Consider the following 22,364-nt stretch of genomic DNA (forward strand, 5'->3'; position numbering starts at 1 on the left):
AATCACAGATTCACATTTTTCTTATTTGTTTTAGAGAATTGTTTAAGTTCTTTGAGGAAATGAGGTGTAGACGTGCATCTTAAATTTTGGGAGTCTGATCTCGTTTAAATATATCACTTTCAATAGTTTTATTAAGTTTAATTCAAATATTTGTTGTTATTTATGTCCTTTTTGTTGCAGATTTGTAGACACTGTCTGTGGCTCTTTGTCGACATTCCTTGAATTTTATTCATATTTGCAGAATCATTATAATGTAATGATCCTTAGAAGGATTTTTATGGTCATTATAACATTACCAGCAGCTGAATCTGAACAATCTACACAACAGACTGAGGTGGTTTTTATGAGTCAAGACTCGCAACACAACGTAAAAGCCAAAGACGTCCACTCACATTCTCAGATTTTACTTCTGGCCCTATTGGATACTACAATATTTTTATTTGAGAACTTTAGTGCTGGAGTTAGATTATGTAGTGTTCATTAATATAGGAACAAGCTTAAGCAAGCAGCGCTCTGCAAGTTAAAGCCAATCTTATCATCTTCTTCTGCCACCTGCCTTCTTAGCTTGGAAATGTTTGAAAAGGGTTTTGGATGAGTTGTTTAAAGTGATCTGCAGAACTAAAACACACTGTAAAGGATAACTTTTTCAACCCTACCACCAGTTAAAGGTCAAACTTGTGGTCATTTGATTAAAAACTGTCATCATCACTGATGGGCTGATGCATGATGCATAAAAGAAGTGCAACACAAAACCCCCCCACAAAGCCTGACACTCAGGTTGAACTTTGTGCTACTTTCAACTTTGTTGAACTAGAAACCATTATGAATCAGGAGCTGATGTGTTAGATCTCACTGCACCCTCTCCTCACTGTTTGTGCATGACAGGTAGTTAGTTTATCCCCTAGATATTACATTTTGCTGCATTTTTGCTGCAGGAGATGAAAAGTTTCCTTCATACATCTAACAGGGGGCAGTATTTTAGTCTGTGACCCGACCCCAGATAGTACGCTCCCTGGAGATGCCCTCGTCAGATGGCTGATTAGATAGACGCACTTGGTTTGACGTGGTGATGCTAAACAGTCGCAGCCACCTCTGGGCCTCGCGTTTATCTTTGTTTGGGTTGTTGAAATTTACCACATGCATTAGAGGCTTGAGATAATAGAGCAGGCAAACAAGCCAGAGACCGGGCCTCTTTCATCTGCGAGGAGAGCAAGGAGTTAAAAGGACAGAGAATGAAAATAATGCACACATTAAAGTCATTACTCGCATTCACCGCTGTTGTAAATTATTCATGTTGGCCTTGCGTGAGTCTGCAGCATTAATGCAAATCCTGATTTCAGATCGCTGGCAGAAACGGGAACACAGCCTGTCAGCAATCACCGAGGTAGAGTGTTTGTTATTTAGAGACTGTCTGAGTCTTGCTGCTGCAACTCAGTAAATACATGGCGATGCAGCAGGAAGCTCAGAGTCACTGGTTGTGTCAAAAGGTGCATAATTCACAGATGGTGAGCAATAAATCAGTGTGTTATTAGAAATACATATGCCATTCAGTCCTGTCTTTGTGTGCCTTCCTTCCTACAGTTGAGTTCAAACATTGGCATCCATCATGTGTGTAGTGGTTTTATACTGGTCAGATTGGGTGATGTGTGTGTAGTGGTTTCATACTGGTCAGATTGGGTGGGCCCAGTCCCAGCTACAATGGGGTGAGGGAATGGGAACACCCAGGACAAGTGGCTGGTTTATCACAGAGCTGCTTCCAGAAAGTTAGAGGCTGTTTTGAAAAATTGCTTTTCTTTGTGGAGTTTGTCCTACAGACTAGTTTCCATTAACCTGGTTGGATTTAATGAAGCAGGTTGTAAAGTGCTGACAGCCAGTTTTCTGACACTTAAGGTACATTCACGGTTTAGTCCCCTTCAACTGAAATCTAGTCCGTTTGCACATTAAGTAAGTAAAGTTTATTTAAAAAGCGCTTTTCACAGACAGAAAATCACAAAGAAAAATCAAGAGATAAAAGCCTGGGAAAATAAAAATGTTTTTAGTTGCTTTTTAAAAACCTCTACCGAATCAGCAAAACGGAGCTGCAAGGGCAAAATGTTCTACCGAGTGAAAGTTCTGGTTCCCTTTACTTTTTAACCATGTACAGTACAGACCAAAAGTTTGGACACACTTTCTCATTGAATTCAATGAGAAAGTGTGAACAACCAAGAGATTTAAAAATTGAGAACGAAGGCCAAGAGCAGCAGAATATTTGGTTAAAAGCTGACTAAGATAATCAGGAGCCCGGTCATTTAAAGCTCTGTACGTCAATGCGAGTACTTTACAAAGTCCAGTTTGTTTGGGGAGGTGTGAATGCCAATCAAACTCTGATGCGAAGCAAAAATGTGAACTCTGGTCCACCTAAAAATCAGTGTTCGGTTGAAGTGAACTATGGTGTGGTTCAAATGCTAAGTGGACTGGAGGCCGCTCCAAAAACAGGAAGTGGACTAAAGCGCTAGTAAACGCTACTGGGAGAAATTGCTCGTGGTCTTTTGGACGCCACTCCATTTTGGTTTACATTTGTTGAATAAAGGAGTTATTGTCTTCTTCTGAGGTTTTCATGTCATTTACTTCAGTGGTTCTTAGTGCAGCGCCACCACAGGCGAGGAGGGGAACAGGTTGCTCAAAGCGTTTGGTTCGCCTGACAGCGCAGTGTGAAAGCGAATCGCAGGAACTCACAATGTAACAAATGTTGCAATTTTGGTCCCCAATCGAACCAAGTCTACCAGACTATCAGTGTTCATTCTGGACATTAGAAGCGGTAGAGAAAGAAAACCAAGTATCAGTTTGCCGTATAAATGTTTAAGCTGCAGCTGCACTTAAACATTTCAGCTTTGTAAACCAGAGCATCATCATGATATTTAGGGATAATATGAGCAGAAGATATAAGCTCCGTTTCTCGAACCAACTGGTGAAGGATAGTAATAAAATGCCTTTGAGACCCTTAGTTTTTACAATTTATACCTCACACTGTTAAAAGCTCATCTGTTGTTAGTTTACAGTCTGACACCGCCTGTCAATTACACAGGACAACATTGTAAAAATGTCAGTGAAAATTTACTTCAAAGTATTTCTGCATGTGCGGTAAGTACAGTACGCAGCAGCGTCTAGGCTGCCAAGTCTACAGATCCGTAGATACCATGAATAAGCTTGTGGTCACGCTGTCTCCATCTGTGCTGGAGACGTAAAAGCCATATTTTTGTTCGATAGAAAGCTGTAATTGATTCAGCACAAAAGAAAGGAGAGCTTGTTTACCCAGATAAAATCATACTCATTTTCAAACGGTGATGTTGTGCAGTTTTTAGGTGTTTGTTTGAATCAGTTTGACGTTTCTCTGCTCAGCCTTGTCATATCTGTCTCCCCTGTGATGCAGAAGCTTCCCTGGTCCTGCCAGAACAAAACAATCTCCTCCTTATCATCTGAAATCAGATTAGTCTAATCTTTCAGAGACTTACAACGTCTCTTTCTCCCCGCTGAAGCGTATCTTCTCCCTGTCTTTTACATGATCAGGTCCCATATCCTTCTGAATTACAGTTTTAGACATTTTCCAAAATGCTGAAAAAGATCATGTAGCTTAAACAAGATCTTTGTCAGGAAATGTAATCTGTTTTTTGGGTTTTACAAGTTATGTTTTTAGAGTTTTTTCTAGTTTTATTAAGTAGTAGTCAAAATTAATTAGGTAGTTAATGAATTTAATCTAAAAGTATTTTACAGATCTTAACAGAATCCCACCTGAAATTATTTGTTTTAATATGTATGCAGTTTTAGATGTTTGTGTACATTTACTGCAGAAAAGCCCTGATTAGTGAATCATTATGAGCTGCCATACTTTGCTAGTTAGCAAGATGCACAGTTAAAAAAGAGCAAGCAATATGGAAAACCAATATAAAACTCTTGATTCCAATGTTTAAAACAATGTTAGTTTTTTGAATCTCCACTTTGGAAACTTTTTTTAAATTTATTTCTGTAATTCTTTGTTTTTTAGTTTTGCTCACCAAAAATGGCTTTCACATGTGGATAAGAGATAACACCATTAAGCTTCAAAAGGATTTTTATTTGTTTATTTAATTTATTTACAGTTTAAAATGAACATGTCACATGTTGACATAATTGACTTGAATGAAAATGAATAGTTTGAAGAAAAACATCTTGTACAGTGTATGCTTTCTCTCAAAAGTCACTACACCATAAACGAATAATATTAATCAACCATTCATATAAATACGTCTGTAAATGCAGAACAGACAATGTGTGTGTGTAAAAAACAAAAATGGAAGGTAATGTGCCAAAATAATCAAAAATTGAGCAAAAATAAATAGTGAATAATAAATAAATCCATTTACCCAGGGATGAAAAAGTATTTTCATCTTTATAGATTTCCTTGGTTTTTGCTTTTCTGTAGTGAAATGACAGTTAATTTTGTTATTCAAATAAAACTCTAAAAATGTGGTTAATTAGTTGATTCATCTTTTAATAATGACAGAAATAATATTTTCATATAACGGCAATTTTAAAAAAGTTTTTCCCGTAATAAACATTTACTCAGAAACCTGTAAGTATGTAAATACGTATTTAATACAACTGCGTAGTTTTTTTTTATTTTTATTGATATATATATATATATATATATATACACTGCTCAAAAAATAAAGGGAACACTTAAACAGGTGTTTAACACTTAAAGTGTTCCCTTTATTTTTTTGAGCAGTATATATATATATCTGTTTTTCCTAAACCTGTTAGAACTTGGTATAAACATAATATTAGTTGAATCATTTCTCATTTGGTTGAACAGGTTTAAAATTAGAAATCTCCCTTCATGCGTCTCATCTTTCCTGTTTTCCTACCAAAAGTCTGAAATCTGTTTAAGTCATTCAGAATATTGCAGTCAGGGGGTTTGGATGGGCGAGGGTCTGAATCCTGAAACTGCTCTCTGAGTCGACCTTCCCTAATTAGAACCAGATCTTCTTACCGGAAACAATCTTCCTGCCTGATGACATCACCGCTAAATCCATTCATGAGATCGAAGTGAGCTCAGATCGCGGATTTGTCTTGAACCCTCCAAGCAAATCTCCTGAAAAGCACCTTGTAGTGTTTGACGTGAACAGGTGCAGAGAGTTGAACCTGCGTCTCTTTTAAACACTTCCCACTAAAACAAAGCTTTGGATTGTGTGGTATGCTTGTTACAGCTGAATTAAATTGAGGTTGTTTTGTCCTAAATCGTCTGGTTGTGTTGTGTGATCTTATTTCCTACGTTATTGCCTTTCAGTTCCCGCTTTTCCCCCCCTTGTGCAGCTCTGCGCTCTGTGTCTGGACTTGCTTTAGACCCCTTCAAACGTTTCCATCGTGAGCAATTTTTCCTTGAAGGATCAACTTGAAACGGAGCCAAATATAAAACGGCAAAAACATGTAGAGCCAGTGTTTTGGATGAGTTTAAAAGAGATTCTGAGAAGAAAGGGGGATAAATAATAACAGTGCTAAAAGGAAAAGCATAATAAGGGCCTAGTTGTGTTAGGGAAGTGGAGGCTTTCATCTTTCTATGACTGTAATGTTCTCAATGAGTCTACAGGCCTGGGTTTAGTCCAGCAGGCTTCAAGTGGTGCACATGAAAGGCTCCGGGCAGACTGGGCTCTCACTGGAATATGGTATCCATCCTCTCTTTTCTTCTCCTCTCTTCTGCTCCCCTCCACCTTATAAAGGTAATAGGGAGCTGTGTGACAGTAAACCATGGTAAAATGGCTGTCAGTGTTTCGTCTCCCCCCCCAGCGTCCTCCCCACCGCGCTCCCCCGTCTGAGGCCCCCAGCGTTTAGGAAGCGGAGCATTATTTTCCTGTTCGACGTCACAAGCCAAACCCCTCTGCAGCTGTTGCATGCTTTAAAACTCTCTTTGCAGCCACTTCAGCAAAAGGTTCCTATCAAATAACACCACAGCGCTCATATTCAACATACCAAACTGAAAAGACTCAACTTTCCTTTTGTTATCCTCTCTGTTTCCAAGGGTTTTTCCCTTTCTTACATGTGTAGGTTTCACTTTCTCCCTCTAATAACTCCTAATTGGGAACTGATCCATGTGTGGGAGCAGGTAAAAATCGGTTTCCAGGTTGTTGTCTCCTTACAAATAATTTGCTCCGCTGCCTGCAGACTCATTTCATCATCACAAAAACAAAAAGATTAGACACTCGGGATTAAAACGTTGGGATGAGAACAGGCTCTCTGTGCTTATTTAAGCATTCATTTGATTGCCACACATATTAATGAAATCCTGCTTAGAAAGCCATTATTTTAGTTCCAGTTTGTCAGGGGTTACCCTGCAGAAAAGCTGGATTTTTTTTTTTCTCTGCATTTTTTTATGCCTGGAATTAAACGTTTTCTTTCTTTCTCTCTCTAAATCCGCTCACACGTTTGTTTTCCGTCCCACCCACTTCCCTTTATCTTCTCTCGGCCCACCTCCCCTTCGCTTCCCTTCCCCCCATCCTCTCTTCCTCTTGGCCTCAGCATTTAGAGGCTTAAGCGAGGGATGTACCACGCGAGCCACTCCCTTCTTGCAGCCTCCCCCCCCTTTCCCACAGCGTGCAGTGGTACAATCCTGCTTTGCATAAGTTTCCTCTGAGTGGGTCTTGTGTGGAGGCCAGTACTGAAAGAATTATTAGTCCCTTTTGAAAGGTTTGGATGTATGTGTAGAGAGAAAGCTAGTGCGCTGCTGTTATAACACCGTTATCACCTAAATAGTTGAAGCTATAATGTATTGCGCCTACCCAGTCCCTGGAATGGGCAGTAACTCTTTAATGTATTACTACAACGGGAAATCGGTGAGTAGTCTCTTTGGGAATGTGTGTGTATGTGTGTGAGAGACGCAGAGATGAGCTGTGAGAAGTGTGTGTTTCCTTCTCAGCGTCGGTCTGCCTGCGTTTCTAAGCACGCCTAAGTTTTGTGTTTTAGTCGTTTCAGGTGAAAACACAGGATTCAACGTGTGGATGCTTGTACACAGGGCTACTCCTGCTGATTTTCCATGACATCAGTTCCACTGTTTCTGTGTAATTACCATCCAGTGGGTTTGAGTGTGTAAAAAGTGCTTTAAACTTTATGTTGGTCCAATTCGACTTTATAGCTCAGGACAAGTTTCTCATGCACAGCGTTTCTTGCAAGTCTTGAATATATTTTTACTGGCTGGTTCCTTCAGCTCTAAGACCTGGTTGAAATAATAACAAGTGGGAGTCTGGGAATGATTAAGGCAAAGAGGCTGCCTGTTGAGGTTAGACTTTCCTGTTTGCAGATTGAGCTCCAAGCACCAGTGTTGCTGTTATTCCATCTGTTTTTAATCACTTTGGCATTCTGGACGCCACAGGGAGCCTAATGTGATTTCTGAACTTCTCTGTAATCACCACTTTGATTTTTGTTGCTCTGAAAATGCTCTGTGTTGTAAGTGCTTCTTTTTGTGTGTATACATACATGCGTGATGAAGGTGCTTGACAGTGTTTAAGTGCTGTTTGTGCCTGACTTTTTTCTTCTGCTGTTTTCACGGTAAAGCCACTAAAGTAATTTGCTCCACATTGTATCGGTGAAATCCTAAACTATCGGTCCTGTTATCAGTCGATTACACAAGTAGATTTCCACCTGTCATTTCCTGTGCTTTTAATATTTTACAAAGGCCACATGTGTTTGAAGGAAGAGAAAAACTTTTTAGAGATTTTTATTCAAAAGGTCGTCTCTCTCTGGATTCAGTTAAATTTTTTCTTAGTGCTTATTAAAGCATTTCCCCTTTTCTTCCCTCTGGAAAAAAAATGACTTTGATCTCTTTTTATATTAAGCATTAACAGGCTTGTGTTACAGTTAGTGATGGGGGGGAAATTGATAGCATGTGGACAGAATGGGCAAACTTTCTGATCAAAAGCTTTTGCTAAACAACCTCGAACTTTTTTTTTTTTTTCTTCCCCCCTCTGATTTTCATGCAAGGAAAAAAAAAGGGATGATGCTCATTCTGTAAAACTACTTGATCCACATTAATTTGTTGCAGTGCAAAGTTGCATAGCAGGCTCACCATCTGGAGCACTGAGAGAATTCACAGTGGGCCATTGGCTTGTGAACTGGTGGCACGGCACCAATACAGATGGAGCATTTCGCTGATCTATCTTCCACTGCCTGTTGGCGAAAGAGGAACAAATTAAATCTGATGCTGCACCGGTTTGTCGACATTTTTCCCCTTGAATACGCTTCTTCTAAAGTGGCGCGCCGTTGGAGTCGATTCTAAAAAAAAAAAAGGGAATATTATGACAACTTTTTCTGTCAAGTGTTATTTACCTGTTGTTGTTTATGCGGTGCAACAGGTTACATCACTCTTTCTAAAGCTAATCCCGCCTCCTCCTTGGTGTGCTGCTGGACTTAAACATGCACGCTTCACTGCATGTCCAAAACAAAGTCTGCGTGTGCGTGTGCATGGGCGTGTGCGTGTGTGTGTGTCTTGACCCATCATGTCCTGTATGCATGAAACACAGAGGTTGTGTTTACTTTGACTGATCCCATTAATCTGAGTCTCGCCTTTTTTTTTATTTTATTTTGATATTTTGAGATCCTTGCCTCAATAGATTTTTTAAAAATTAGATTGTTATATTTAATTTTTTTTTTTACTGATGTCTTTGGATTTAAGTCTGCAAAATGTTTAAATCACTTATTTGGATTTTGAAGTGTTTTTGGGCATTTTTACTGTATACAGCTCTGGAAAAAACTAACTGCTCTGAACTCCATTGAAAACCTCCTGGTTTCTCCACTAATATTGATTTCTGAACTCTTCCTGAGTTAAAACATTAGTATTGTTGTTTCTAAATCAATATGAACTTGTTTTCTTTGTATTATTTGAGGTCTGACAGCACTGCATCTTTTTTGTTATTTTCTGCAAATAAATACAAAATTTTTGCTTGGAGTTTCATTAACATGTTGTTGTCAGAAGTCCATAGAATAAAATAATAATGTTCATTTTACTTTTATAAACGTTTACCTAAAAAGAGTAAAATCAAAGAACTGATCATTTTAAGTGGTTTAATTTTTCCAGAGCTGTACATCTCAGTTATATTAAAACGATTCAACATGTTATGTACTTTTTAATCACTTGCTACACGTTAAGTTAAGCTTAAACTTTACTTTATTTTGAGTGTTTGGTGTTTACCTAAACCTTTCATAGGTATTTCACGTTATTCTTAAAAGTAGACTAAGCTTAGTAGTTGTTTGAAAAGGCAAACTAAGTCTTGTCAGTGTCTAAGATTTGGTTGGACTTGAAAATGCCCCCAAGTGATTTGGTTTGAATCCAAGTAATGACATGCTCTTAAATGAAAGAAAAGGAAAACAGGACACGCTGCTAAGAGTTTGTTTGAAGTTCTTCCCTTTGAGCTTTTTGGCCATGAGCCTGTTTTTACCTTACTTTTATCGCTTTAGATTCCCATTCATGTCGTCGTGCTACATCCTTTGTGATGGTTGACAGATTGTGTTTTAACATGTGATGTTGTGATTGGTGTGGCGTGAGCTTCAAAGGCGGGCTGGTTTGCTCTGAGGCATGTGGAGAGGTGTAATATTCACTCAACCGAGGCATTCAGTGTCAACAGGGCACAATACGTGTCTTTACTTTCTTTCTCCAGAAGTTTTTGTCTTGCATTTATCTTGCTTGTGGTTTCTAGTAATGGAACATTAAAAAAAAAGGGGGGGGGGGGGAAACTCATGTTTTGTGAAAAGTTTTAGAAAGTATCTTGCCTGAATGAATGCTTTGAACTCCGGTGTCACTGTTACGGGTCATTTTATTTAAGCTTTACCGGCTGCTGCTCTAATAGCCGGTGTAAGCCTGTGTTGGTGTGCTGATCCGTGTGAGTGACGGCTTTTAATTAATGGCCTTGTAAAAGGAAACCCAGGCGGGCTCTCTCTTCCATAGGCCGACGGAATGAGGCACCCGGTGTTTGGGATGGTTTATTAATGCTTGGACTGGTTAGCCCGGGGTAAAAAGGACAATTAGCATTATCCACCGCCATATGCTGCCCGTGGAGCGTCTGACACAGGGAAAAGACAAAGCCCTGGCTAACCTGAGATCTCTGTGGACTACGATCAACCTGGGTCACATGTGTAAGCCAGAAGGCCCAGGAGAGCTCCGCCCCTCCCAGAGCACTTTAATTACACATCCAGACAGCAGAACGCCGGAGTCCTGCTCACTCAGCACACACTCACGTTCTGCCTCCACAACACGCCCTCGGCTGGGAATAAGGCTGCAGCTAACGCTGATCATAGTCTATCGATTAATCTGATGATTCATCGATTAATCGGATGAAATGATTAACTGATTAATAATTCAATAGCAACAGGACATTAACAGGAGATTTTTAATTTTAAAGAATTTAAACCAGGTGAAGCAGCTTGATGAGCTTTTGGGTATATTTACAGACAAAGTTTCTTTTATATCTTAACCTTTCCAGACCAAACGTAGTCCAGCCAAATTTACACTACCTTAATAATGCCACACTATCTGAAAAATTGCAACGGTTTCTGAAAGGAGAAACGTTGCGCTTTCCAGCCAATATCTGGTTATTACGGTAATTTCACCCCGACCGTAGCAGGAAGTAAAATTAATCTGATAAGACACTCTTTTAATAGACAGTAAATTACAAAAATAACTTGCTAGATATCGAAGGTTCCAGTTGTTATAGATAAATGGGTAAATATATTTACTGGACAAGAACAACGCAGATAAACAACATGTCATCTCTTTCATGTGCTCTAGGAAGCAGTTTTGATGAGTTGTCAACATCAGGGTGCAAAATGAGGCTATTAAACGAGGGATTAAACACGTGGAGTGTGTGTGTGTTTGCGTGTGTGTGCAAGCTGGGACTGTGCAGGTGCATGTATCTGGCAGGTCTGGCTCTGATTAGTGCTACATGATGACGAAGGTCATCTAGTTCTGTCTGTGGGAGGAAGAATCCACCCTCACACTCGCTCCCACCATGTGAAGCTGCAGACCACATCACTGGTGTTTGGCCTCCAGTCCCTTTGATCCCCGCCGCCCAGCTTGGCACAAACACGCAGCTGTACGACAGCCTGCCCATTGAGCCTCCCTTTTCCCAACCCCAACACACAGGTACGGATATGAGGAATCCTAAACAGGCCCTTCTTGTAGCACTTATTTGATTTTTGCCTCTGTGGGAATGCTTTAATTTGCCAGGCTTTTAGTCTTTGAGCGTAAGCGGTATCATTATACTTCCATTAGAGACTGAGTTGACCTGAAATGCAAATACTCCTGATAATCCACTCCTCTCTTCATGAGCTTGATTGCTCGCTAGTCATTAAAGTGTGTGATGGTGTGTGTATTTGTTGGCTTCGGGCTGCATCTGCAGGACTTGGTTTTAGTTGCGAGATTAAGCAGTTTTATGTCTGTGTGGTCGTGCATTTCCTTCTGGAAGAAAACATTTAAGAGTGCCTTTCATCTTTTTATTAACACTGTCCTGTAATTTTCTGTCTAAACGCACAAATAGATGCTGGAGTGTTTTACTGTTTGTTTGGCCAGTTGTTGTAAATCTGTGTTGTTTTGACAGGTGTACGCACCGTCTCCAAACTCAGAGGACTTCAACAGAGATTCCCCCTCGTACTCCTCGCCTAAACCTTCCAGCAGTATGTTTGCAAGCACTTTCTTTGGTAAGTTCAAAGCAATGGAGTCTTTTTATTTTATTTTTTTATTTTTCCAACCCTTTCTGGCCAGAGGTGTTCTTTTTGATATTCTTTTATAAAGAGAGGACCTGCTGGATCAGGCAATATTAATGTCTACTTATTTTGTCAAACAAAAAATCTGGATTTTTATGTGCTTTATTGAAGTCAAGTTTAAAGATTTGAAAGACCTGAACAATAATCTAGACATTATTATTATTTTCTCTCTTTTTAAGCTTTAATGTGACTTTCAGGCGTAAACTCCTTTGTTATCTCAGCTGTTATGTTTCAGTCCCAGAAAGAAAAAAACAAAACCTACCAGCTTTAAAAGCACTTCTTTATTGAGCCCAAAGTTATGAAGTGGGTCATTAGTGTCTCGCTGTGTGAAAACATGTTGCTGCATTGGATTATAAAGTGAAACCTTGTGTGTTTCTGGTAGACGGTACCCACAGTTCATCTGACCCGTGGAATTCGTCCAGCGGGATCAGTCAGCCCGGCTACGGGGGAATGCTGGCAGGATCTTCATCTCACATGGCCCAGACGGGAAACTACAGCAGCCTGCACTCACATGACCGTTTGGTAAGCAGTCTGCACGAGACCTACCCAAATAAACTGGTCATAAATTAATGTCAGTTACTTTTTTTTGCTTTTGCTAAAAGTGTGTGAATTGTGTTGCTTCTAAATTCTGCCTCCTCCTTGTTTTTCTTTAGCGCTGCTTCCACTCCTGTAGGGGGTGTGTTTGCGTGTGTGTGTGTGTGTGTATTAAGTCGTTGTCTGGTTATTATCAGAGAAGACACTATTGACCCGGTTTTTGTCAGTGTTTGATCTGGCCTCTCCTGCCTGCCTGCTTCAGCTGGCAGAGCATCACAGGGAGCCTGCAGATGCTGCCTGCCCTCTCTTTATCTCCATCCCTCCACCCCCATTAACTTTTCCTCCATCACAGCCTGGGAGATGTCAAAGGACAATTACAATTTAGAGAACAAAAAGCTCTGTTTTTGTCCTGATGCACGCACACACATTCATGTTTGAAGACAAACTGCTTCTGCTTATTTATTTATGTTTAATCCCTCAGAATTACCCCGCACATTCAGTCTCTCCGGACATCAACGCCAGTCTTCCTCCCATGTCAAGCTTCCACCGGAGCAACACCAGCACTTCACCGTTCGTCACCGCAGCACACACTTCATCCGTCAACTCCGTCGATGGGGTTATGGGTACGTACGGCTCGGCACGTTTTCTCCAAAATGACTAATCCGCTGACCTTCAGTGTAATCAAAGTCCGTTCTGTTGAGGGTGTGAGTCAGTCGAACAGCTTCTGTGTATATCATGACCGATCTGTCGGAGTTTGTACTAACAAGGCGGCACTCTGTGTTCTCCCAGTCGCTGCGAATCGGGGGACGACTAGTGGAAGCTCGCAGACTGGAGATGCACTGGGCAAGGCTCTGGCCTCGGTGAGTTAGAAACCCGCTCTACGATCCAAATAACCCTGAAGCCCCAAATATAAGTTTGATTAAAGCTTTCTCAAACTTCTAAATCACTCTGCTAAATAAAATGTTGTCATGAAAAAGGAAACTGTCAAAGTTGGTCAGGTGTTTCATTAACCAGTTGACAGAAGAAATATCTAAAAACACAGATTTAAAAAAAAACAATTAACTATTTACTTGAAACAGTTACTAAAACAAAGACAAAAACATCCCATCTTTTGAGACATTACTTTATTTCTTTATTTTGCTCATGTTGTTATTATAACCAAAGGTGAATTTTGTATGCATTATAACATTCATATGATGTTAAAGATAACTTTAAAGGTTTTATACTGCAACATTTGAAGCTTTTTATTTAATTACAATACAAAAAAATTAATGTTTTAAAAAACTCTTTGTTGATAATGAGATTAAATATGCAGTTTCTGAATGTAATTTTTTGTATCATGCTTTAAAGGGTTAAACCATTTAATTTTAAAATCAGCTGGACTCTTATGTGGGAAGCTCATTTATTGAATTGTAAGTTTCGTTTTAGTCCCCATGTTCCTGCAGGAATCTGTCGTCTCATCATATCGTGAAAGTTGTGTTTTGTCTGCACATGTAGGTTTAAGAAACGTTTCCCAAGAATAAAAGCAGTGGCTGAAGAAAGTATTGTCATCTGTGAGAGATTTTTATCATTTATACTACCCTGTAACATATTTGAATATGTGCAGTCTGTGTCTGGAGCCAGATAAGATTCAAATGTGTGGTTGATCTGAACAAAGTGTCCTAAAATGCTGCTGGTGACGTTGCGTCGACCCAACGTGATCTGTAATATTTTGGTCAAACTAAAACCTGAAGCACAAGCTGTTCCTTCAGGAAGAATATTTCCTAACCTCCGCGACTTCACATAATGAGAGTTCTGGGACGGTAATAACAAATTAAGTCTTTTATATTTGCAGACTCAATTCTATTAGCATGACAAAGCTGGAGTGAAACGGACACGGTTGGGCCCGGGTGGGGGCGGGGGTGCGGATCACGGGGCACATGGGAGTTTATAACTGCTGTGGCTCAACTCCACGCCCCCCCCGCCTCTGTGGGGCTTTTGTTCTCCGCCCTTTTAAATTGGCCGTGCTTATTGGCCCCATGCCGCCTGCGGGAGTGTAACTGATGATGAGGCGGGGCTTCATTTATTCCAGTAAAATGAGCCGTGCTTCACTTTCAATGCAGTGAAAAGAAGAGAAAGCCAATATATCGTCTGGTCAGGAGTCACGGTTATAAACGGCTTGATTTTTAGACACTGGGAAGATATTTGGAGAGTTTTATTGGTTTTTGCCTGCTGTGTGTCCAAACAGTGGGAAAAAAAAGCATAAATAATACTGTGAGCAACTCTTCACCTCAACCAGTGATAACTTTAGAGCTGGGATGTCAAACTCATTTTAATTTTCAAAAATCTGAGCGTTCTTAAAGGGCCGGTTGCACCAGAATATATTGATAAAACCAATTAAGCTGTTAAAATATCAATAAATAGCTGCTCCTTCAATATTTTGTGATTGTTTTAGTCGGTTTTTTGCAATCAAAATCACATATTTTATGGTGCCAATTTAGAAATGTTTGTATGAAATTTTTACGATATTTGCACTGATGTATGATGTTAAATTTGACTTTTTATCACTTGCCGTATCAATTACGGACTATAACTTGACATCAAGTCAGACTGAGGAACCTCCACCTTGATTCTCTAAGTTGACTGAAAAACCATAAGAACAAGAAGACTGAGGTCTTTCCATCATTCCTGCACAAGTGAAACAGTTGCTTTCAAGTTCGACTAGATCTTAATTTGTCCCAGAAATCTGTTTTCTTTCCTTGCTAATTAGTCAGGATTCAGTGGTGAGACATGTTCCTTTATGGCATAAACATTCTATGATTAAAAGGAAAAAAAAAACAGGAACGTGTTTATATTTTAATCTAGTTCTTAGTTAAATAAATGAAGATCTAATCTCCTCAATCTCCGGTCGAAGCAGAACCCGATGAACTCTGCCTCACCTACCAAACAGAGCAGCACTGAAACAAAAAGATACGCTGAAACCGACATGACTAATATTCGTGGCGTCTCACGGAAAACTTTTGTCCTAGTTGTCCTCTTTATAGGAGCGGCAAAGTTTCAAACAGATGCAAAAATAAACAACAGTTGGATCCTTGTAGATGTTGATGTATGGACCGCAGCACAATCTCTGGCTGCAGACTAAAACATGGCCCTGGAGATTTTCTGTGTTTGGCTTAACGGGGTTTCCAGGTTGGGCGTCTGCACCTCCAGAAACCACAGTGGAATAATAAGCAGAGTGACTCGATCGAACACAACTGTCTTCATACAAGGGCAAAACAAGCCGAGAATTTGTCTTTATTTGAAAAGCTGCTCAAGAAAAAAAGCAAACAACTGAGATTAAATGAGAAATATCTCATTTAATCTCTCAAGTTATTTGTTCCTTGGTGTTTTCGCCACCAAAATTTGCACTCAACATCACATAAACTGACCTGCTTATGTCTCGTTCTTGCTTCGTCTGCAGCAGGGCTGACTCTCGGCTGTCTTTCTTTGTGTTTCCAGATTTACTCACCTGACCACACTAGCAGTAGCTTCCCGTCCAATCCGTCCACACCTGTGGGTTCCCCCTCACCTCTGACGGCCACAGCAGGAGCTGCTTCAGCCGGGACCGTCGTGAGCGCCGCAGGGACCCCGTCTGCAAGGCCAGGTACAGCTCCAGCCTTCAGATTTTAATCTCTCTCTCACACACACATCTTACCCTCTAAATACCAGCAGTAAGATTAAATAAATGGATTTCATACGAGTATGAAAAAGCTTCTTTACAGCTTCAGGATCTGAGCCAAATGTATCTTTTTTGATGCAAGTCTTTCCAAATCTCTTCCTCTCTAACAAAGCTTGTGCTTTCCTCAAGAACATGCTGTATCAAGTAATTATGTTGCCATATGTTTTTTTTATAATCCTAAGTCTTATATATCAGTTAGGATATTAAAATAGGGAAAACCATGTTTTTATTTTAGAAAAAGAAGTCCTAGATAAAGGACTTTTAGTAAAAAAGTCAATTACTTCTTGTATCCCTGTTTAAACAGTTCATACATTGTGTTTGCGTTTTGCTTTGACCCAATTAAAAGGATTTAATTAATGGGGATCCAGTTTCAACTGCAGAAGAATAATAGCAAGCTCATAAGAAACCTGCTGTTTCCATTCATCAACCATATAAACTTTGAAAACGACCGGATGAACGGAGATTATTTCTCTGACCTTGAACTACAGCATCCACAATAATGCAGCGCAAACTAAAATCTGTAAGGTGTGTAATTATCTATTAGGAATGGTAAAAGTTTAGTCTGAATGTGTCTCGTTATGCGTCAAAACAAAAGTACTTTTACTAAAAGGAAGGTTTGAAACGAGGCAGTGACATATATGATGGATGAGCTGCTGTAATCACCCTTTCCTTCATAAAAGCTCAAGTCTTGCTCACGACAGAATGCTCTGTTGCCTGTAGAATTGAATCGAGCGACTTCAGAGCAGCCTGGTATCATTTGCGTGCGATTTAATTAAAGTAAACACAGCGCACTGTTGTGCGTGATGTTTGGTTTGGCAATTCTCAAATCAAAGGGAGTGGTTTCTTCAGGGGCTGCAGTGATTTCAAGCTCAGGACAACATATCAAACATTTTTTTGTAGATCCATAAAAATTTTTCATGTTTATATTTTCCACCAAACAGCCAACAAGTGGCTTCATGCTGCCTCCTTCGCGTGTGCCTCCCACCCACTGTATGTGCTGTGCACTCTGTGCTTGGCACCAAAACACCAAACAGATGAAGTGAATTTCAAGGTCTGGTATTTGCCAAACTGTCGCAGATTTCCTTGCACTTGCCGTCGCACCGCCACAAATACGAGGCCCCTATGACTTTAATTAATTTAATGACTTTCACTGCGTGCTACATTCTGCTTTGATTAATCAAAGCCTGAGCAGAATGGCTAGTTGAAAGTTCTTCCAAAACTTAATTAAATACCACTTTTAGCTTTAGAGTAAGTCTAATCATTTCATACTTGCTCTTTAAGCCATGTGTGAACAGTTTCTAAGGAATCCATCCAGCTTCGCCTCTCATCCTCTAAGCAGTGCAGTTAACAACTTTGATGATATTTGAAATCTAATCTTTTTAAGTGAACAAATACAACATTAACCTCAAATAAGAAAGTTGGCCTTTTCTTATCTGTACTATATGAGAAGAATAATAATGAGATTTGCATTAAAATTATAAGATCAGCGCTGTGTTGGTCCATTTTCCTCCGCATATTTTGGTCTTTCAGAGCTAATCCCTGCAGACATTGAGAGACTTTTTCTCTCAGCTTTGTTAATTTACATCCTACCCGACAGAATAACATTCATTCTTTGACTTATCTGGAACTTTATTTTCAATTTAAACCCATTTTCAAACCATCTCTGGGACAAGCTCTTATAAAAGAAAATACGACGTGGCTTTTAGAGTGGTGAAGGATACCAAAATCTTACATTTAAAGTCTTTGAAGTGGGTCCTGGATTACTATTCTTGAAAAGCAGTTCATTCGTGCAAAACTGTTTTATTGACTCATAATAGCAGCTCTTGGCATTCACCCTCCTTTGTAATGAGAGTGGATTTGTTGTAACGTAATCCTGCTTTCCACGACAAGGGCTTTGTGGTACTTTATGAGTCTTGAGGACGGACATGCATGTTTCCCTCTAAATTGTAATTATTTTCTGCAGCAAACACAGAGAACAAAAACAGAGAAAAAGAAAACAGCTCGACGCGTCTTTTCACGCTTGAGAGAGCAGCAAAAACTCGTTCTCGTTTGTAGCGCGCCGGTTGTTTAAGTACAGACAAAAGAGATGTGCGTTACAGTAATAAGGACTGTCAGAGGTGTTGACAGAGGTGGGAGAGTAATGGAAAGAGAACGAAGGGGATCGGTGAGGGAAAGCCCGGTGTGTTGTTTTAGCGGGCAGTTGTGTCATGTACGGTAATGGAGTGGCGACAGCTGTCTCCACGTATGCCCCCCTCATCCTCAGCTGTTACCCTGCCCCATGGACAGCTGTTCTCCCAACACACACACACACACCTTCACACACACACACACACACCCCCACACCCACCCCCACACACACACACACACAGAGCAGACTGGAAAAGACTTTTCATTTGCCTTTGTGTGAAGGAAGGTGCCTCTGACTCAGCTGATCCGAACTCTGATCACTTTCTTCATCTATTTGCTTTACAGAATTGTAACAATGATGATTAATTGAACTCTTAAACTAATAGTATGGAATATATTCATGTTAGATTGCAGGAAAGGGATATTGTGTCTGCAATTATTTGCTCTTATTGGGCTGGAAAAAGAGCAAGTCTTCCAAATTGGCCCAAAATTTGGCTCTCTGTTAACGTTAGTTGCAAAATCCATTCATCACCGGGATTACACCAATATACAGCACATTACTCAAGACTGGTTTGTTCAATTAGCCCTCTCCGGTGCATGTGGGGAACTGAGCCTCAGGCTAATTTTTCACAGCCGCCAGCCAGCGAATACTCAGGCAAAGTACTTTCCTCACTCACCTGGGAGGGAGCTGAGGCAGAGCAGACTTTCATTTCCTTCACTTTTAATAGTCTGTTAATTAAAGTCTGCTTTTTCAAAGGCAGAGTGTGAGGGAACATAAAAACCCGAGCACAAAAGACTTTAGAGGTTCAGTCAGACATTTCAGTGGAATTAATTAATGGAAAATGCTGGGAACGGTTTCCTGACGGTGGGGAGGTGTAACTTTTTTTTTTTTAGTGCTTCTTCATCAGCTAAAGTAATACATTACCCTGTTTGTAGTGAAGAAATAATTCTGTTTCTCTTGCTATATATTGTCGTGTAGAGTGATATAGACTTAGGATTTTATCACAATATTTTGTAGTACTATTGTGATAATGATAAAAAAAAACTATTCCTTACTTCTTTTTTAGGTAACTGCATGTCACAGCATTCATGGTTCTGTGCTTTTAAAACATTCACATTTGAAATAGGATCTTGATTTATACAACTAATCTGCATATGGAGACTTCATTTAAACATATTCTCACATTTACAATGTTTACTGATGCCCTCATGGAAAAAAATAAAAAACAAAATAGTAAAAAGTTTAGTCCATTCTTATTCATGATAAACGAAAAGCGATACAATAAGTGCCCACCGCTAATATATCATTTAAACGTAAAACCCTGTCATATTTTGAAGTATGTTTGTTGTTTTTAATGTGCTTTTCTGAATATTGCATGTTTTTGAGGCAGAAACCTGAGGAATTCAGTGTTTTTAAACACTTCTTTTTCTCAAATTTAAGCTAAAATTGCATCAATTTGACTAGATGTGCAATTTAGAGGTGCACATTTGCAGTACACTTGCGTTGCACAAATGCAGAACGGATGCTAATAAACATGGGTGGCAGTCTGTCATAGCTGGTGTTTTATTTGTGCATGCTACAGAGAAAGGTGATTTTCAGATGAGTTCATTCTTTCCTACACCGTTGAAATGCAGCCGATGTGATGGAGGCATTAGTCTCCACACCATGGCTTTTACAACTAAACTATTTCCAGACAGCCAATTGCAAACAATGGAAAATTGGAGCCTTCTTTTGGGTGGTTGAGCAGAACTGTGCAGAAACATGTGGGGGAGGGTCAGCACAGCTACTATATGCTCCATACAGCTGTAGAAAACTGATCACTCCAGTAGTTTCTGTTATTTCTTATTAAAATGACAGGGGCGACTGTGGCTCTGTGGGTAGAGAAGTTGAATTTTGATGGGAAGATTGTAGGTTCGATTCCAGCTTTTTCCAGCCACATGTCAACGTGCCCCTGGGCAAGGCACTTAACCCCAAAGTGCCCACCGATCTGCATATTGGTGTAAAAATGTGAGTGCGAATGGGTGAATGTAAAGCGCTTTGAGTGGTCAAAATGATTGGAAAAGCTCTATATAAGTTCAGTCCATATACCATTTGAATCACAGGGACATTTTGACAGAGTGCATTCACAGCAGCCATCTTTAGTCCGCTTTAATCTGACTCTAGTTTGTTTGGGGAGGAGTGAATGTGTAATCTGATACGGACCAAGAAATCAAACTCTGGTCCCCCTAAAACGTCTCAGTCCAAATACATATGTTGATGTAAGCTCCAAAAGCAGGAAGTGAACTATAGCACAAGGCATTCTGGGTAAATACAACCAAAACAAACGCGAGAGTCTATTGCTAGCCGGAGCGATAGCTCATGTTTTTTTGCTAAATCTGACGCCACTCCATTTCTGTTTACATTTTGTGAAGAAAGTTGCGTTCATGTCTTCTGAGGTTTTCAAGTCGTTTCCATCAGTGGTTGTTGGCGCAGCGCCACCACAGGCGAGGAGGGGAACAGGTTTTTCAAAGAATTTAGTTCATTTGACACAGTGCAGTGTGAAAGCGAACCATACCAGCTAAAAATGTAACAAATGTTGCAGTTTTACCAGATTTCAGGTGTGCAAACATCCAAAAAGCTTCTAGGCGTATTGAAACCGTAGGTTTTCTAGGTCTTACTAATAATGCGCTTAAATATACATTTCTGTTGTAAGAAGCACATAGCTCTCTTCTTAAATGAATTTCAGGATTTACACTAATTAAAACAGGATGAAAGCCTCCATCTGTGAACTGTGCAATAGCAGATCTCATTTACAACCAATGTAGGTTGAGTTTGGCGTCCGTCCACAGGGAAAGACGCCAGAGGAGAGCGGGCTGGACCGGCCAGAGACTCCCTACCCTGGAAATAACCTGGAAAGCTTCAGTATTGTCAAAACCCATTGAGGTTATTTAAATGTACTATAACACATTGTCTCACGTTACACATGCAAGACAAGTTAGTTGGACAGTCATGCTGAAAAAAATAAAGGGAAGAAATGTTGCGTAGCTTCAAATGTGATGAGCAGATGTGGATTCCTTTTCTTTAATTTACACCAGATCAAATCAGCTTGATTTGTCTTCCGGTGCTGGCCTGTAGCTCAGCTTCTTGGCTCTCACATGTTCATTGAATCCAGAGTGAACATTTACAAGCCAAGCTGGAAATCGTAACCCCTAGTGAAGAAAAAGCTTGACTACTTTGCAACAAGATAATCTGATTAAAATGCAATAGTTTGCTTTATTTTGAACTACTGTCCAACTTTGTGTAATAAATGTTTGTAAATATTTAGAGCTGCAACTCAGATAAAAAAAATTGGTATATTCAGCAGATTTGTCATTTTATACATTACAAGATGCTAATAAACTATTAAACTCCTTTAGTGAACGCTTGATCATTGGATGCAGTGAAAATCCTTCTAACATGAACATGTGGAAAAACTTTCTCTGTTTGATTTAACATTACTTAGCGCTAATTTGCTGATTATTTTTTTGGATTACGTGTTTAATAATTGGATAACAAAAGTTACTTAATTGGAGAATTTTGCTAACTTTTAACCTGATGAAGCTAAAACTCAGGGTAGAACATATTTACAAGACATATTTACAAGAAGGGTTTTTTTCCCCCATCTTACAAAATGCATGTATTTTTTGTACTTTTTTAGCTGCATTAATGTTCTGACTGTGTTGTTCTGTTCAGCAAATGTCCATTTTTGGTCTGTATTCTCCCATATTGGTTAATTAAAGCACCTAATGGAGAACGTACTGTCTCTCTGTACTCCAGCTGTTAGAGAACAAAGAGGCTCAGCTGTGTCAAAACGTGTTAAATATGCTCAGACGCAGCAGAGAGTCTTTAAAAATAATAGTGCGAGTTTTCAGGGCGTTGCTCATATCTTGGCTTCTGGATGCCCCGATGCCGTGTACGTCTCAGGGTGGAAGTGGGAGTTAGTCGAACCCTTTGCTGGCTCACATTTCAGGATGCAGTCCAGCCGGCAGGAAGTGATGCAGTTGGGTCTTTAAAAGATAAAAATATCTTAAATGGAACAAGAAGAGGCCAGAAAATCAGGATGTCAGTGTGTTATGACTGCATGTTATTGTGTTTGTCAGCTACCTTTTGTGTGATGTGTGGATGATGCAGCAGGACTCCTCACGGCTTCTGGTTGTGCTGATATGAAACTCAGCCGGAGCGTTGCTAACTACGACCCTCTACGCATCATTTCCTTTCCTCTCA

The 22,364-nt window shown here is 39.8% G+C and overlaps 1 protein-coding gene and 1 long non-coding RNA gene across 12 annotated transcripts in view; one reads left to right on the plus strand and one right to left on the minus strand.

Annotated features, from left to right (window-relative positions):
* Positions 1 to 22,364, plus strand: part of tcf12 (transcription factor 12) — an 83,440-nt gene that overhangs the window by 47,035 nt on the left and 14,041 nt on the right. For 9 of the 11 annotated variants that reach the window (XM_032560606.1, XM_032560603.1, XM_032560607.1 and 6 more), the window contains 5 exons: positions 11,598 to 11,697; positions 12,146 to 12,285; positions 12,779 to 12,920; positions 13,087 to 13,157; positions 15,775 to 15,919. In XM_032560606.1, coding sequence (XP_032416497.1) covers positions 11,598 to 11,697; positions 12,146 to 12,285; positions 12,779 to 12,920; positions 13,087 to 13,157; positions 15,775 to 15,919 — 598 coding nt within the window. Of the gene's footprint in view, positions 1 to 6,629; positions 6,846 to 11,597; positions 11,698 to 12,145; positions 12,286 to 12,778; positions 12,921 to 13,086; positions 13,158 to 15,774; positions 15,920 to 22,364 lie in introns of those variants that run through there. The other 2 variants (XM_032560611.1, XM_032560614.1) reach the window with 2 other exon arrangements.
* On the minus strand, positions 20,566 to 22,359 carry LOC116718557 (uncharacterized). The gene is made up of 2 exons (XR_004338949.1): positions 22,245 to 22,359; positions 20,566 to 22,147 (listed from the first exon to the last, which is right to left on the minus strand). It is a non-coding gene; the product is annotated as an uncharacterized LOC116718557 (long non-coding RNA).

This window comes from Xiphophorus hellerii, chromosome 4 (genome assembly GCF_003331165.1).
Source record: "Xiphophorus hellerii strain 12219 chromosome 4, Xiphophorus_hellerii-4.1, whole genome shotgun sequence".
Lineage (NCBI taxonomy): Eukaryota > Metazoa > Chordata > Actinopteri > Cyprinodontiformes > Poeciliidae > Xiphophorus > Xiphophorus hellerii.